A 15,492-nucleotide genomic window follows, 5' to 3' on the forward strand; every position below is an offset into this window, starting at 1 on the left:
GGCGGTGGCGGGCGGCGGGTGGCCGGGCCGGGGCGGGCCGCAGTCCGCCGGGGGCGGCGGTCTCAGCGCCCCTCTCTTGGCTCTTGGCAGACTCGGTGCTGGGGAAGAAGCCGGCGGCGGGGAGCGGCGCGGAGCAGCCCCGCGCAGGTGAGGGGCGGTGAGGGGAGGGTCCCCCCGCAGCGGGCACCCGGGGCGTCCGTCCGTCCGGGCAGGCCGGGCCCGTTCCCGTGGCTGGCGGCGACTCCGTGGGCGGGGAGGACACAGGCCCCCGGGGCTGTAAGGCGATCCCCGGGAGGGGGCTGAGGGGGCCGGGGCCGGGCTGAGCCCCCGGGGGCTGACAGGGACCCTCGGGGCGAGGGGTCCCGTCGCTCCGGCCCCACATGGGGCAGTGTGTGCGTGTGGCTGTCATGGCCCCCAGAGGAGCCCCTTGACCTCCTCAGTGGAGGAGCAGGAGCCCGGCCGTCGCCCCTCCAGCTCGGTTCTTTGGACACCATCCCACCACCGCTGCTTCTCTGGGAACGGAGGAGCTATTGGGTCGGTGGGGACCGTTCCCCATCACCAGCTTCAGTTCGGTCCGACGCACATCGGGGGAGATGTCCCATCATCAGTGGAGGGTCCTCTCCCTGCTGAGGCAATGTCAGCCCATGTTTGGGGACACTCAGTCTCAACCGAAGGAGGAAAGGCTTGAACGTGGCAGCCAGCAAAATGCTTGGAGCTAGTGGCGGTGGGAGATCACCCATTTATGAGAGGGATGCAGAGGTGCAGAGCTTGGAGGAGGCTTTTCTGGGGTTCTCACCCAGGTGTCCTCTCAAGACAGGGTCTCATCCTGCCCGGGGAAGGGGAAGCAGGTCAAGCCTGCCCAGACTGGCACTCCAGAGCCGAATCCCAGCCCCTGGAAGCTCTGCTTGGCCCATTGGGAGGGAAGGACTAGCTCCTTGGATAATCTGAGCGATTGAAATACGTGCTCTGCCGAGGGACCCGAATACAATGGTTTGACCATGCAGCTCTTATTCCCAGGGCAGTCTCATGGCTGTGCTGCATCTATTTTTGTGGATCCCCAAGGAATGTTCCTCCAGCCATTTCTAGCAACTTAGTCACAGTGACAGCCGAGGAGTGCTCTGGGGACAGTGTACTTAGCAGAAGCACTCAGCTGTTCAGTCTTGTCCAACTGTGTAAAATGACTATTGCCCATTTACATATTGCATTTTCCTAGTAAATTGTTACTTTTTTGCCTAAGGCAAAGCACACTACTTGGAAATCCTTGGCTGTGGAGATGATTAGTCAGGGACGTGATTGTCAAATAGACTGATTTTTTTTTTCCTTTCTACTTCAGTAAAATCTTGTCCACTGCTCTTTTATCCACCAGTAAATCTCCTTCCCTGCACTGTGACTTATGCTTAAGAATTCTTCCTGTGTGCAGCCTGCCCTGCTTTTTGACAGTGTATACGCTGCTTATTAAAGTTATTCCTCAAAGCCCAGAAATACACACAGTGTGTGTGTGTATATATATCCTTGGAGGACACCAAGAACTAATTACACCAGATGCAACTGATGTTAAACAGCACTGTAAGTCAAGTCAACGGCACAGGAATGATAAAGATGGGCCACCTAATCAAAAAAGCTAGCTCTGCTTGCTGGAAGAGAGGCACAAGCTTAAACTTTGCTAAATGCCAAATACAAATATTGGTCTCTATTTTAATACAATAAGCAGTCGGTTCTAATGAAGCAACATTGAATGTTCACACCAAGGCTTTTACCAGTTTGCAGGTCAGTGGCATTCTTGGCACAGGTCTTTTATGTCTGTACACAAAAACCCTGTACGAGCCAAAGCAAATAAGGTGCCATCTCTGGGCTGCAGTGCAGACTGTGTAACAGACACTGACCTACTCTCCAACCTCTTATAATGACATGTTTGTCCCTTCAGGGGACTAATATGTTCAGTATTCCTGCTAGGACTGCTGCACGATGAAAGCAGGCTGAAATCTGATTCAGGCTGCCCTCACCCACTGCTTACTTCTCATATCATTGTTTCTCAGCTTGGCTACCTTGGATAATAAACAGAGACAGCAGAACAACCAGACAGCTAGGTCTGAGAATTGACTGCTTATTAGTTGTAAACGTTACTGACTTGCAACTTTCTGCTCCATTTTTCCAAAGACCACCTGAACTCTACAGATCTCACCAGAGCTGGGTGTGTGATGACCACCAGCCTTCGGAGCCATTCTAAAAGCACAGGACCAAGCACCTTCCCAGAGCAACTCCTTGTGTGACAGTAGATTTACATAAATTTGCCTTACTGTTTTTATGATATAAATCATGGGTATAAGGCACTTTGTCCTTGTACTTTGCCTGCTGGCTTGATTTTTGAGATTATTTTTTTTTTTAATACTAAGTTTCTCAGTTATTAGGCTTAACTTGCACTTTCTGGCTCTTATTCTTAAGAAGCCCTTTCTTCATGCCTCTCGACAGTGCTGCCTGGTTCTGCTGGGCACATGAAACCTCTTACCCAGCTAAGCTGGAGGCCACTGTCACTGCAGGAAGCCAGAGACATTTCCCCGTGAGATGGGACATGTGGGTTTGAATCCCCTCAGACAGCAGATGGATGTGAACCTTAGTCTCTGCTGAAGACCAGAATTTTTAAAAACACTTCTCAAAGAAGAAACGAGGCAGAGGCTAGTCGGCTAGAAGGAGAACAGGGTGGTTATGTTTGCTCTGATTGATTTGTCTCACTATGTGAAATCAATATTGGGAAAGTTGTCTGTAATGTGTAATGCAGGAACCTTCCTTTCTCCCACCCCTTCCCAAAGCCAACTGCAAATAAATTTGATAGTCCAAAGGTTGGTTTTATTTCTTGGAGATTATTTCCTGCTGCATGTTTGTCCAGTAAAGCAGACGCTGCCACTACCTCCTGAATGGGGGCAAGTAGCTCTTGGGGATGTAGATCACTGTCTCTTAGTTAATGGCCTTTTTTTTTTTTTTTTTTTTAAAAAAAGGGGGGCATAAGTTGATTTTTCATTTTTCCTGAAAGGTATTGGTCTTCCACATACACTTAAACATTATTTCTTGGAGATTATTTCCTGCTGCATGTTTGTCCAGTAAAGCAGACGCTGCCACTACCTCCTGAATGGGGGCAAGTAGCTCTTGGGGATGTAGATCACTGTCTCTTAGTTAATGGCCTTTTTTTTTTTTTTTTTTTTAACAAAGGGATTTTTGTACAAGACCTCCTGCTGGTCATGCTGATTTGATCAGGATTTGCACCCTAAATGTCATGTCTCCTTCTAGACAGCACTTAAAGCAAGCAAAGCAAACAAACGCCTCACACCTTTTCTTACGTCGTCGGTGTTCCTGGACTTTTATACAATTCCCTGGCATTTAACTGCTGACTGGCAAGTCCAGTGCCTGCAGTGGGAAACTGAAAACCTGGTTAGATAGTCAGCTGTTAATGCCTCCAGACTCCAAGGGACTGTAGAGTTTAAACTCTTATGGGATAGCGTCTTCCTCCTGCATTTTCCTGACGGAGGTAGGTTCTCCTGCAGTGCCAGGAGTAACAGAGCTAGGAGTAATGCAGGGTAGAGGTGTTTGAGCTTCCTCCGACTAGCAAATACCCACTGTGGCAGAACGAATTACTTTGTGAGCCTGCTGTTGTATTGCTGGCATTCATATTTTTCTCATCCCAGCAAAAACTCTGGAAAAATCCTCAGCTGCGTGTCTGCCGAGGGATCAGCTCTGTTGACAGCATTTGCTTTCTTTGTAAGTGCTCAATTCCCACTGCTCTTCAGAGACAAATAAACAGGAAAACGATTTTTCTCCATGTGCCTAAAAGCCAGCCGAGTTCTCTGATTAATTAGCCACTGCAGTGATCTCTGTGGGCACAAGGCTTTTCAGTTGCTTTCCATCATAACCCCATCCTAGCCAGAGACAGCCACGTTTAAAAACTGCAGGAAAATTAGTTTGTTTTGGTGTTGCCTGTGGGAACAGGAGCAGGAATAGCAACCATGTGCCCTCCTTAGGATGCTCTGCGTGCAAACTCAGCCTTTCCAAACCCTGCTTCCTTGGCAAATATGAAATATTTTTTAGCTGCTCAGTTGTCTTCAATCCCAACTTCTGTCTTTCCCTCCCCACCCACCCCCCCAGTCTCTAAAACCGTAGGACACACTGTTCTCAAGTCAATTAGCTGTTCCTGGTTATCTGCAATAGTGTTTCCAATACCAGCACCTTCAGCATGGTATCTGAGTACCTCCTAAAGAGTGATTTTTGAGTAAGTTATGTACCTGAATCAAGCAACAAAATTCCTGTATAGAAATGTGAATTGCGCCATGCCATGTCCCAGGCCTGAGCCGACTGCCCTCTGCAGATAGCTTTTATGCTGACTTTTGAATTTCATTACTTTTTAATTGTGAAATATGACCACGGAGGGAAAACCTAACACAGTTCACTGATTGTCCAGTTAACTACAGGTATTTCATTTATCCATTACTGGCAGATACACTTCTAACCTCTGACTTGTCTGTTCATGTTCACAGGGCCATCAAATAGTGAAGGGGCTGGCAAAGTCAGCCTCTTGAAGAAAGTACCAGCACTAAAGGACGGAGACTTCACCCTAGCAGAATGGTAAGAACTCAGTCCTTAGACTTCCTTGGGTACCAGTAATCTGCACAGTGCTTGGGAGATGTCATTCCTGCTGAATGATTAAGGATCACAGAATTTATGAACGTATTTTTAATAGTATAACTTCATTTGTTCTGTTCCCATTTTCTGTTTGACTTACCTTTCAGCATGTAAACAAATGAGCTGACTTAACTTCTTGATCTTACCCTGAATGCACTTACCTCAAAATGGGATTATAAACATTTCTGGGAAATGTTTAAGCTTATAAAAATCCCTTTTACCCTAGGAAAAAATTCTGTTTATCTGAATTAGTCATAAAGGCGAAGTGAACACCTACAGAGCTAAAATGTAGGTTTTTACACTGTAAGATTAATACGGAGACTGGTTAATGGTGTCATTATACTGAAATAATTGAACTATAGTAGTATCAGGATAGTAGGAGGGTCTGCATTTTCTTCTGTTTTGTCAGCACAGGATTTTCTGAGGCATTTCTTTTTGTAGTAACAGCCTACATATTATTGCAGACGACTAAGATATTTTTCCATTTGACTTCTCCTGCCAATTAGTGAAAGTATAAGCATCTAAACAAACACAAAAAGATTCTGTAGGTTCTCCTTGCTGGGACTTCCCCTGACTTCAGTGGAAGCTGCAGGCTAGAGACAGATCTGATGAAAAGGCAACATAACCCACTGGAGAGTTTCCTTTAGTACACAAGTGCATAAACATGCACAAGTCTCAGAGAGAGGGGTCAGAATGTTTGAGGAACAAGTGGGGTTAACATTGCTGGTAGATGATTATGGAGGTTTATCGTTGGTTTACCCCAGTACTGTCCAGCAGTACTCTGCACCGTAGAACAGTGCAGTGATTTTCCAGCAGCCTGAAGTTTTCATGGGAACTGAAGTGATTAAGTATCATCTCTGATGTCATCATGAATTAGGTGCCTATATATGGTGCCTAGACTCCATCGGAATTCCTGATCTGAATGCCTTTTAGTGGAAGCAGCAAGTTCAGAAGCGGCAGGAGAGGGAGTTGAGGCGAAAGGATTCTGCATCGTAGGTCCCTGACCCCTTTCTTGTCTCTTGTTGATGTCTGAGCAGCACTGCCATTCTGCTGTATCTGAGTCGAAAGTACAACACTCCCGACCACTGGTACCCATCAGACATACAAAAACGGGCCCAGGTAGATGAATATCTCTCATGGCATCACGCTAACATCCGGGCTAATGCTCCTAAGACCATGTGGATCAAGGTAAGGAGACTGAATATTAAAATGCAAGTGGTGTTTTCCTGGCAGAATATTGAGCATTTGAGCAGCCCCAACTCGGGAGAGAGTTTGTCACGCTGAAATAACAAACCTAGGCCTTTCCTAGCTGAGAGGAGCTGTCAGAGAGGGAGCTGGTCCTAATTGCTCAACATCAGGATCTGGCAAAAGCAGCTTTGGACATTTTAGTTTTTTCCTTAAAGTAGGTCTGGTACAGAAGGTCTCAAAACCCAGCAGGCTTCCATTGCCAGGATTTGGGAATGAATATATAATAGATTGGGTATTGCCTCCAAGGGCCTCCCCCTCACTGCACAGCTGTGCAGAGTGTCCACATAGGCAAAAGTTTTGCTTCATTGGCAAGCGTGTCTTGTTGCTGGAAGCAGAAAGGCTTGCATTCTTCATACAGCAAGTCCCTGCAGCCCCATCAGGGTGGAAATCCAGAAGGAGGATTCTGCTTCCAACATACTTTGGCACTTCTTTGATTAGGGCTCGGGGACAGACAGAAAGAATGGCAGAATTTCTTTATTCAGTGTGATCAGACCAATTTACATTTAGCAAAATTAACAGAATCACCCTGGGGCAGAAAATAATTTAGTATCAGATGATTTTGCTGGACACCTATTTCTAGCCAACTCACCAGAGAGTTAATGCAACTGTCCTTAGAGAGGCCCCACTGCAAATGTAGCCCTGGAAGTACAGCTGTGGTATGGAATTTCAGATGAAATCAGGGTTGCCAGTAAATAGGTAAGAACTTCACTCTTCCTGTGTATAGTTTGTCCTTGTTTGTTCCTAGCAAAGCATATCAGGACTCATTTAGCTTTTTGATTTATTGACATTGGAATTTTTGGCTAGAGAGCACAGAGAAGCAATTCAATTATGAGTCAGATTCATAAAAGAAGCAGTTTCTTCCAGTCTCTGCAGGCTGTTATTGCAGTGCTCCAAAGGAAAGAAATCCAACTCATTGCTGCTGATGATTAGATAACCCAGATACAGAAAAGATCCTCAGAATAGTTGAAAATAGGGAAATGTATAAAGTCACCATGTAACAGAAGGCATATTAGCTAGACATGGGAGAAGATAGACTGTCCTGAGATACAGAAAAGGAAGATGATGCTGTTTCAAGTGATTATACCCGGAGATCCCATCATGCATAATTGGAACCATTTAGGAAGAGAACTGGCCATGAATTGTCTGATTAAATAGATTCCACATGTATTTAGCAAAAAACCTGGCTTGGATTAAGCAATCTCAACTTGAATAGATGAATATGCTAGAAGTAAATAGAAATATGGTCCACTCCCACTGCTGGAAATTTATCTTTAATTTTGCTTCTCTAAGTAAACTCTATTTCTTTAGCTGTGGTAGGTGGAGACAGCATAGTTGTGAAATTCTGCGGGCTCCAACAGTGTGTACACCTCTGTGAATGGTGACAAATCTTGCAGAAGGGCAACTACCCCCTCTGCCAGCAAGCCCTTGGAGACAAGGACCACACTTACATGATCGCTCTGGAAAAATTTTTAGTGGTTTAAAGAATGATGCTTGGGAGGCCACAGAAAGGCTGGTGCGCAGCCACTCCCAGCCTTGCCAGCTGCTGTCACACAGAGGAAGCCATTTCCTGCCTCTCCAGCCAGTGTTGATGCATTCCAGTCCCTCCTACGCTCCCTGCCACAGCCACCACCGTGCCCCTCGCCCTGCAGGACAGGCAGCTGCCTGCCTGCCTCCAGCACCCAGTTACACAATGGGGTGGAGAGCAGGGGTGGCTGGTGGGCAGGCAGCCTGCTGACCCGTCTGGGCAGGCTGTTGAAACCAAGGACGTAGCCAGGGTGACTGGGGCAGAGATTTGTCTTCCCTGGAGCAGTTGCCTGTTTTTCTTTTGTAACCCACCAAGATGGAGCAGGAGGGCACAACTGCCAGGCACAAAACGAGATGAATCCTTGATTTCATTCTGCACGTTGCTGCCCATTAGCTGGAGGTTACTGTCATGGCAGATCAGCCACTTAGGACTGCCTGTGTGCTCTCTGTCCATGAGCTACGTGGAGCTGCAGCATTCCATGAAGCTCTAGCATGATCCCCTCCTGCGGGTTTGCTGCAGGATCACTGACAGTCATGAGTAGATCATGGGGTGTAACTTGAATAACTACCATCTGGTGGAAGATGGCCAACTGTACTCTCAAGTCCCTTCTCTCCTCAGGTGCTGATTCCCCTCTTCACAGGGCAGCCACTGCCATCCGAGAAGCTCCAGGAGGTTATGGAGGGGTTGTCCACTTCCCTGAAGCAATTTGAGGAGAGGTTTCTGCAGGACAAGGCTTTTATCATTGGGAGCGAGATTTCTCTGGCGGATCTTGTGGCCATTGTGGAGCTGATGCAAGTGAGTGCTGGAGTGTGGTGAGGAAGTCTTGGCACAACGAAAAACAGATGCCACTGGGCAGGGAGGGGTGCAGCATGTGGTAACACTTCACTAGAAAGAGGAGCAAGGACATATCTCAACAGAACTGGCCTAAGACAATGAGGAGAATATGGGAGTGGGTTCAGAAAACCAGCTACAAACAAACAAACCAACAAAAAAAAGCTGGCTGCAACAGATCTCTTTTGTTTCTCTTCTTCAACAATAATTCTTCATCCTTTATCATGACTTTATTTTCAATCTCCAGAGAAGGAAGTAATATATAAAAGTGAGGAGCAATAGCAGACAGGTCTGATGAAATAAGAATATGATATAGGAATATTTTTATCATACAAGAATATTCTTCTTCAGATGGTACTTGCCCATGCCATGTCTAGAAGATGCAAGACTGAATCTCAGACAGAGGCAATCAAATTAAATCTGTCACAAACTGGTTCTCTGCCAGACAGTTAGGGCCTGGATCCCACAGGCCAGAAATGGTTCTTTCTCCCAGTTCTATATCCCAGAGACTGAAAACCAGCAGTTCAGTTTCTCTACAGCATGGTGTTCCAGAGAGTGGCACAGGCAGAAAGTAAAGGGGGGTTAGATTATGTCAACTAAGACATCAGTTCAATTAAACACCTAGCGTTTTGTGCTGCGGTTTGGCTATGTAAGACAGCACTCTGTACTGCAGACCCTGCAGTTGTCCCTGGAACTGTCAGCTGTAGCTGAAAATCACTCACAAGAAGTGGTATCTCTGCTGCTCATAACAGCTGTTCTGGCACTCAGGAATTGACTTGCAAATGTCCTTTAAAATACAGGCTGGCTTCTGTGTCCCCCAGACAGATACACCCGACCAGAGGAGATTTCCCTCCTTCCGAGTGCTCCTCTATGAGCTCATCTTCATTTCTTCCCTCTACCTGTACCTGCAGGTACACTTTTTGGTGCCTGTTGTCTGGGTGAAGAAGTGACTGCCCAGTGCCTCACTGTTCCTCTCTCCCCCTTTCTGCAGCCTGTTGGAGTTGGTTGTGACATCTTTGAAGACAGACCGAGGCTGAAGGAGTGGCGCAGGCGCGTAGAGGATGCTGTGGGAAAAGAGCTTTTCTTCCAAGCCCATGAGATGATCCTCAATATCAAAGAACTGAGCAACATTCAAATTGATCCACAGCTGAAAGAGCATCTGGCACCTGTGTTGATGAAGATGTTGAAATGAATTAACCTATCTTACCATTTTTCCTGCCCTTTTTTTTTTTTTTAACTTCTTCTCTGACGTCCAGTTCTACGTGTAACTGGAAGGAGCACTGTAATTCTAACACGGAAATTGCAGAGTGGTTCCCCCAACCCCTCACCAGGCCTTTCCTGTAGCTTTGGGGGTGGAAGCTGAGGAAGGTTTAAGACCTGAAACATTAAATTTATACACAAGGCTGAGGCCCTACAGGGTCACTTAACGTGCATCTGGGTTTTATTTCAGTGTCAGTCTTCTCAGAAATGGTAGAGACACAAATGGTATTTCCTGACAGAAATTGAGCCAGCCTGCAAACTGGGAATATTAGAGAAATCTATAGGATGAGCGTTGTTTTCATGTGTTTTTAACACTTGCAGCTCCTTCTCAAGTGGGAAGCACTGCAAAGCGTGCCTGATCCTCACCTTCCCAGCACGTGGCTGCACAGACAAGTAAAGCACAAAACTACAGGCAGTCATAAAAGTGAAAAGACATTGATTTTTTTTAATTTAAGTTTCTTAGTGCTTGGCTGTCCATGTACATTCCACACTTCTTCTATGTGCCTTTAGGTTCCAGTGAGAACTTTCTTCATACTAATCTACAACTGTGAATCTTCGTAATTCTTCAGTTTAATCACTACTCTTCATTTCTGCAAGCCTGGATTTCGTCGGTGCTCGGTCTGCCAGTACCTGGCAGGGGCTGTTCTTGGAGATTGGTGCAGTAAAGACCAAGCAACTTCAGAAAGCCGAGGGCGGCCACAGCCTTCGAATAACTGACTACCTAATGTACTCTGGTGATAATATATAGGGAATACACTGAAAGAATGCATTCACAGTGATTTCTTGAAATACGACAGTAATCAAGTTGATTTTTCTGCAACAATACTGTAATAGCAATCCACATTTCTCCTAGAAAATGCAGAGGGGGAATAAATCTAGACATGTTCTTCTGAGACTGTTTTGGATGGAAGTTCACCAAGTAAACTTCAGCTCACCCTGTGCAGCTGAAGTAATAAGAGAGATTTTGTGGCATTGAGCAACATATGCATCACAATAAAAGGGCAGAGAGTTGTTTTGGAGCTTTTGGGCTCTTTTTCTTGGCTGTCTTTCTTTCTGGTTAGCTGTAGCTCAAATACAAAACCCTTTTGTACCGCAGCACAATTTATGAGGTAAAACTGAGAGAATCCAACCATTTCTAATTTCTTCAGTTGAAAATAGCCAATTGTAAAGGATGCAGAAACTGATGGAATATATCTGTCTGCATGTTTCCGTTCATAAGTACTTGTTTCCCTTGAACCTTACCCTGAAATCCTCGCCCAAGAATGCTTCCTGTTAAGGAATAAGACAAAATGAGTAAACAATTCAGGAATGGCGTCTCTTGCTGATCAAATAACTTCTTTTCTTTCCAGTACTACCATGTCTTGGCTAGTGAGGTTTCTGCTGGTAAGTTTTATAAAACCTGATGCATTCTGGTGATGTTTTTCACTAAGGTTTCAGTTCTAGATACTACTGATTTGGTCCAGAGCCTAGGGAGATCTTTGAATTCCCTGTCTGCAAAGAGATTTCTATTGTACACTTCAGCTTGTATTAGCAGGAAGTTCTGCTTTGTGATTATGTTCTCTATAAAGACAAGAGACCTGACTGAAGGCCCTCACTTTTGATGAACCAGAAATATTAGAAACAGGCACACATTTATTCCTACCCTTCTTTTCTTCCCAAACAGCAGCTGAATAATACGTTTTTACTGATGTTTTATTCACAAAATATTGTCCACAACTGAGTTAAATTTTAAATGGGAAGTGGTTGATTTTTCAGATAATTTTGAGAGTGGAATTCCTAAGTGGATGATGACACATGCAAATGTCTGCAGGAGGGGAAAAAAATACCATGATTTTCCAAAGCCTGAGCCTGTTTGAGAGCACTTGCTGCTGTGCTGCCCTCTCTTGGTTGTATGTTCATCCCCCTGCAAGCATTTTAATCGCCTGCTCCAAGACAGAAACAATAAAACAAATGTCTTGAGTTTAAAACCTCTGGGAGGCTGTGAACAATCTGCCATTCACATGGTGAACAATCGAGAGCGAAGGACAACGCATATCATTGAAGATGTCTGTGACAGCCCCATGTCCTGTTGTAATTGTGGACATCTGATAGTTGAACCTTCTCTTTTCCTTTTGGAAGCTTTCTGATATGCTGGTTTCTTGTCACTTGGGGTTTTTTGCCCTTGGAATTAGAAGAGATCTTTAGTATTTGAAGGAATGAGAGAGGAATAGAAAAATGGATCCTAAATGGCATCTTATCTGGAGGCAAGACTCCCAGCAATCAGGCAGTGGTGGGCTTGCACCCAGGGTTTGCAAGATGGTTGAATACCTCTGCTGCCTTTGTTTCAGAGACAAACTCGTGATTATTTCTTTTATTTACAAGATTCTGTCTTTCTGTAAATTTACCCTGAGATCTAGCAGTTTTCCAGGGTTATTTCTTCTGCTGCTTTCCTGGATTTGAAGGGACCATCTGTATTACCGCTTACCATTGCGAGCAGCCACCCCGCGGTGCCCTGTCCCCTCTCCGGTTGGGTTTCTCTCTTCTCAGTCTCTCTCCTAGAAATCTGCTTCCAGCCCTATTGCTGTTGGGGTCGTACACACTGCTCCTCCTGCCAGTATTGTCTGTATTAGCAGCAGTGAAGGCCAAGCAATTCCCCCAGCAAAAAAAATGAGCAATTCCGTCAGTTTTCATTAGGACTCTCTAGAGCTGTAGAAAACCAAGAAGTCACATTACACAGGGCCGATTTTCACAACGGTGCTCTGCCTTAAACAAGACGACCTTTGAATCTGGCTGGTTCATAGCCTTTTGCTGTAAACGAGCAGGTAATGCTCACTGGGCAGTAGCTCAGCTTCTGAGAAGCCCCTGATCTCCAGATGAGACACCTCTGATCTGCAGATGAGACTGTCCCTGTGAGCCAGCCTGCTGGGGTCACTTCTGTCAACTTCAGAGCTCAAAGTCCCGATTGTGGAAGTTAGTTTGGTAATTACATATATTGGATAAAACAGTAAACCTCTCTGGCTTGCCTTTTAATTTTTTGCAGTGCTGGTTGTTCTGAGAGATCACTGTTCTGCCATTCTTAGCCCTCCCTGCACAGCCAGCCGTGGAGGTGCCCGTTGTGGTGACCAAAAAGGTCTTCCCACCAGCAGCAAGGACGCATTTTACCCTTCTTTTAGTGAGATGTGATTTTTTTGCTCTCACAGTCTCTAGTGCATACCCCAGTGTTACTGCAAACCGGCAGATAAAACTCTCTAAGACTCAATTTAAAGTTTTAGAAAGCGGGCACATTCTGCACTGCGGCGCCGGGTGCACAGGGGATGGCTCCTCCTGTTGTGCACACAGAATGCTGTTGTCAAACCAAATTTATACGCAACAGGTATACAGAGTCTATGTGATTCCAAGAAAACATTAGCATATTCATTACATTTCCAAGAATCCATTTACATATTATAATAAGCTTTGGGGCTTGCGTAGTCGCGCCTTCTGGTGGTCCTCATTTTGAGTGAGCGTCCTTTTTTTCTCAGTCCTTATCTTCTTCATCTGTCCTTTGGCTCACTTCTCATGTTGGCAAAACATTCTAACTGCTTAATTGATCATTAAAACTAACGATCTTCTTGCCACCATCTGTTTGTCAGACAATGTCCAAATTTATTACATCCCTGTCTAAGGCCACCACGGTCTCACGGCCACATACATCCTTCCTTATCTCACTAAGTCCTTGAAAGGATTCGGGGTGGTTACTAAAATAGCTACATTTCTTCTCTAAAAGAGCATTAACCATTTATGGATCCCATAAAGTCTGCTCCAGGTATCACCAGCGATGCATCTGGTTAATTAACAGCGAGAGGCCCCAAAGCCAACCGGTGCGATGATCTCTATGGTCCCTTCCAACTCTAAGTGCGGGGTCGCGCTGTGCCGCGGAGCCATGCCGTTCCTGGAGCTGGAAACCAACCTCCCGGCCGGGCGGCTACCGCCGGGGCTGGCCCAGGACCTGTGCACCGCCGCCGCGGACATCTTGGGGAAACCGGCGGAGGTGAGTTGGGGGCCGGGGGGCGGCGGGGCCTAGGCCGGGGCCGGGGCGGCGGTGAGTGACGGTGCTTGTGCCGGCAGCGGGTGAACGTGACGGTGCGGAGCGGGCTGCCCATGGTGCTGTCGGGCTCGGGAGAGCCCTGCGCCCAGCTGGCCGTGTCCTCCATCGGCGTGGTGGGCTCGGCGGAGCAGAACCAGCGGCACAGCGCCCGCTTCTTCGACTTCCTGACGGCGCAGCTGGGCCTCGGCACCGAGCGGTGAGTGCGGGACGGGGCGAGGGGGGGGCGAGTGCGGGCCCGGCCCGGGCGGGGAGCTCTGTCCCCGGGGCAAGGACAGCGTGGCTGCCCCCGGGGCAGGGAGAGGGAGAGCAGTTCCTCCGTCAGGGTTATGTGATGGGTGACTTTATGGCACACAGCAAACTAAAGCTCAGGGAGGTGGTGGAAGCGATGGTGATGTAGTTTTCCAGGCCCTCCATGAGATTCGGGTCTAGTAAAGATCTGGGAGTAGACTGCAAACGTTAAGTGCTCCTGGATGCTGAATCCCAGATGCACAGTTAGGTCCAGGTAAAGCCATGGACTGGCTTGTGCTCATTGGACAGTCTGGGAAATACTGTTCTCTAAAGATGAGCGGTTCCAATTGGTCTAACTGGTGGAAAACCCAGTAGGAATTAGTAGAGCGTCACCACGCCAAATGCTGGAAGAAGGCTGTTCCTAAAGGTAAGCCATGTCCCTTTCTGCCCTTCTTCCCTCTCTCCCCAAGGGAGCACTTCCCTGCCTCTTGGGCACTGTCAGGATAAATACCTGACAAGATTATGAGCTGCTTGGGTCCTTCTGAAACGGACAAGTATCTGGTATAAACAGTGTTGGAATTCAGCCTGCTTTTTGGTTTGTGTAGATGAAGTCTGGCACCTGTTTGTACCTGGCCCACACACAGCTTGTCTTTGCTTCTGTCAAATTAATACCATGGAGTGTGAGCCAGTGAGAGCTTAGCACAGATTTTCTACCGTGTTGCAAACCAGGCAGGGATAATAATCATAAAATAATGTTTCCTGTCCACTGCATTTTTGCTCTTATACCCAAAAAGGATTGTCATCCGCTTCTACCCACTGGAGCCCTGGCAGATCGGCAAGAACAGAACAGTCATGACGTTCCTATGATCCCTGGAGCAGCCGGTTGGAACAAAGCAATGATGAAGATAACCCAGAGATGACCAGCTCCATTTACTTTTTTCCTCTTATGATCAAATCTGTGTAGCTCTGCACCTTCACTTGTATGATTCACTTTTGTCTTTGCATCACATGCGTACGAAGTTCAAGTGGGGCAATCTTCTGTACTGATTTTACTAAAACAGTTCGAGTCTTTGTCTCAAGTCTGTCTCGCAGCCCAAAGGTTCTCCTGGTGCCTGTGGCTAAGCCATTGCAATCTGCTGGTGGCCATATGTGGGCCTTGAAAAAGCTGTCTTGTAGCAGCAGGAAGTTTAATTCCAGAACACATTTGGCTTTATTGAGGACCAGAGAGGTTCTTGGGTTCTTCCAGTTTTCCTCATACTTTGCAAAGCAGGAGGATCCTTTCTTCTGTTTCCCGGTGGTAGCAGAAGAGTCCCAGCTGGCTAAGTAGAACTGGGAGTCAAATCCTTCTCTTTTCAAGCTCCCCGAAAGCCCTTTCTGGAAAGAGAGGTGATTACTGGGAGGGGAGTTTATGCTTTTATATAATTATTTAAGGCTCATGTCAGATCCTGTGCTCTGTGCTCTACCATTGCTACCCTTGGTGGCTGCTTCTGCCAAGTGTTAGTCCCCAAGATCTTCACGGCTGAATGTTTGTGTGCTGATGGCAACGAGTAGAGGAGGGAGCTGCTTGTGAAGAATTGCACTGTGCCACAGGAAAATACTTTGAAGGTTCTGCTACTGCCAGCTTTAATTCCTGTTATTTGCCCAGTTGTTCAAAATACTTTTACTC

The 15,492-nt window shown here is 46.6% G+C and overlaps 2 protein-coding genes across 2 annotated transcripts in view; both read left to right on the plus strand.

Moving 5' to 3' along the window:
* Positions 1–10,551, plus strand: part of LOC106899322 (glutathione S-transferase theta-1-like) — an 11,737-nt gene extending 1,186 nt beyond the window's left edge. Inside the window, exons 2-6 of the mRNA XM_014961112.1 lie at positions 6–147; positions 4,524–4,611; positions 5,706–5,856; positions 8,060–8,236; positions 9,264–10,551. Coding sequence (XP_014816598.1) covers positions 6–147; positions 4,524–4,611; positions 5,706–5,856; positions 8,060–8,236; positions 9,264–9,464 — 759 coding nt within the window. The 3' untranslated portion in view covers positions 9,465–10,551. The remainder of the gene's footprint in view (positions 1–5; positions 148–4,523; positions 4,612–5,705; positions 5,857–8,059; positions 8,237–9,263) is intronic.
* Positions 10,552–13,410: 2,859 nt separating this feature from the next.
* On the plus strand, positions 13,411–14,905 carry DDT (D-dopachrome tautomerase). Its single transcript, XM_014961322.1, has 3 exons — positions 13,411–13,541; positions 13,619–13,794; positions 14,621–14,905. The coding sequence occupies exons 1-3, from the start codon at positions 13,434–13,436 to the stop codon at positions 14,691–14,693; spliced, it is 357 nt and encodes a 118-aa protein (XP_014816808.1). The 5' UTR covers positions 13,411–13,433; the 3' UTR covers positions 14,694–14,905.
* Positions 14,906–15,492: the final 587 nt, after the last annotated feature.

The sequence above is a fragment of the Calidris pugnax genome, unplaced genomic scaffold, assembly GCF_001431845.1.
Source record: "Calidris pugnax isolate Ruff unplaced genomic scaffold, ASM143184v1 scaffold32, whole genome shotgun sequence".
NCBI classification, from domain to species: Eukaryota; Metazoa; Chordata; class Aves; order Charadriiformes; family Scolopacidae; genus Calidris; species Calidris pugnax.

Bases quoted from the DNA above. Each gene is read 5' to 3' on its own strand.
- DDT (XM_014961322.1), top strand. From the start codon at position 13,434: ATGCCGTTCCTGGAGCTGGAAACCAACCTCCCGGCCGGGCGGCTACCG. The intron at 13,542-13,618 runs GTGAGTTGGGGG...TTGTGCCGGCAG, and splicing joins TCTTGGGGAAACCGGCGGAG to CGGGTGAACGTGACGGTGCG. The intron at 13,795-14,620 runs GTGAGTGCGGGA...ATACCCAAAAAG, and splicing joins CTGGGCCTCGGCACCGAGCG to GATTGTCATCCGCTTCTACC.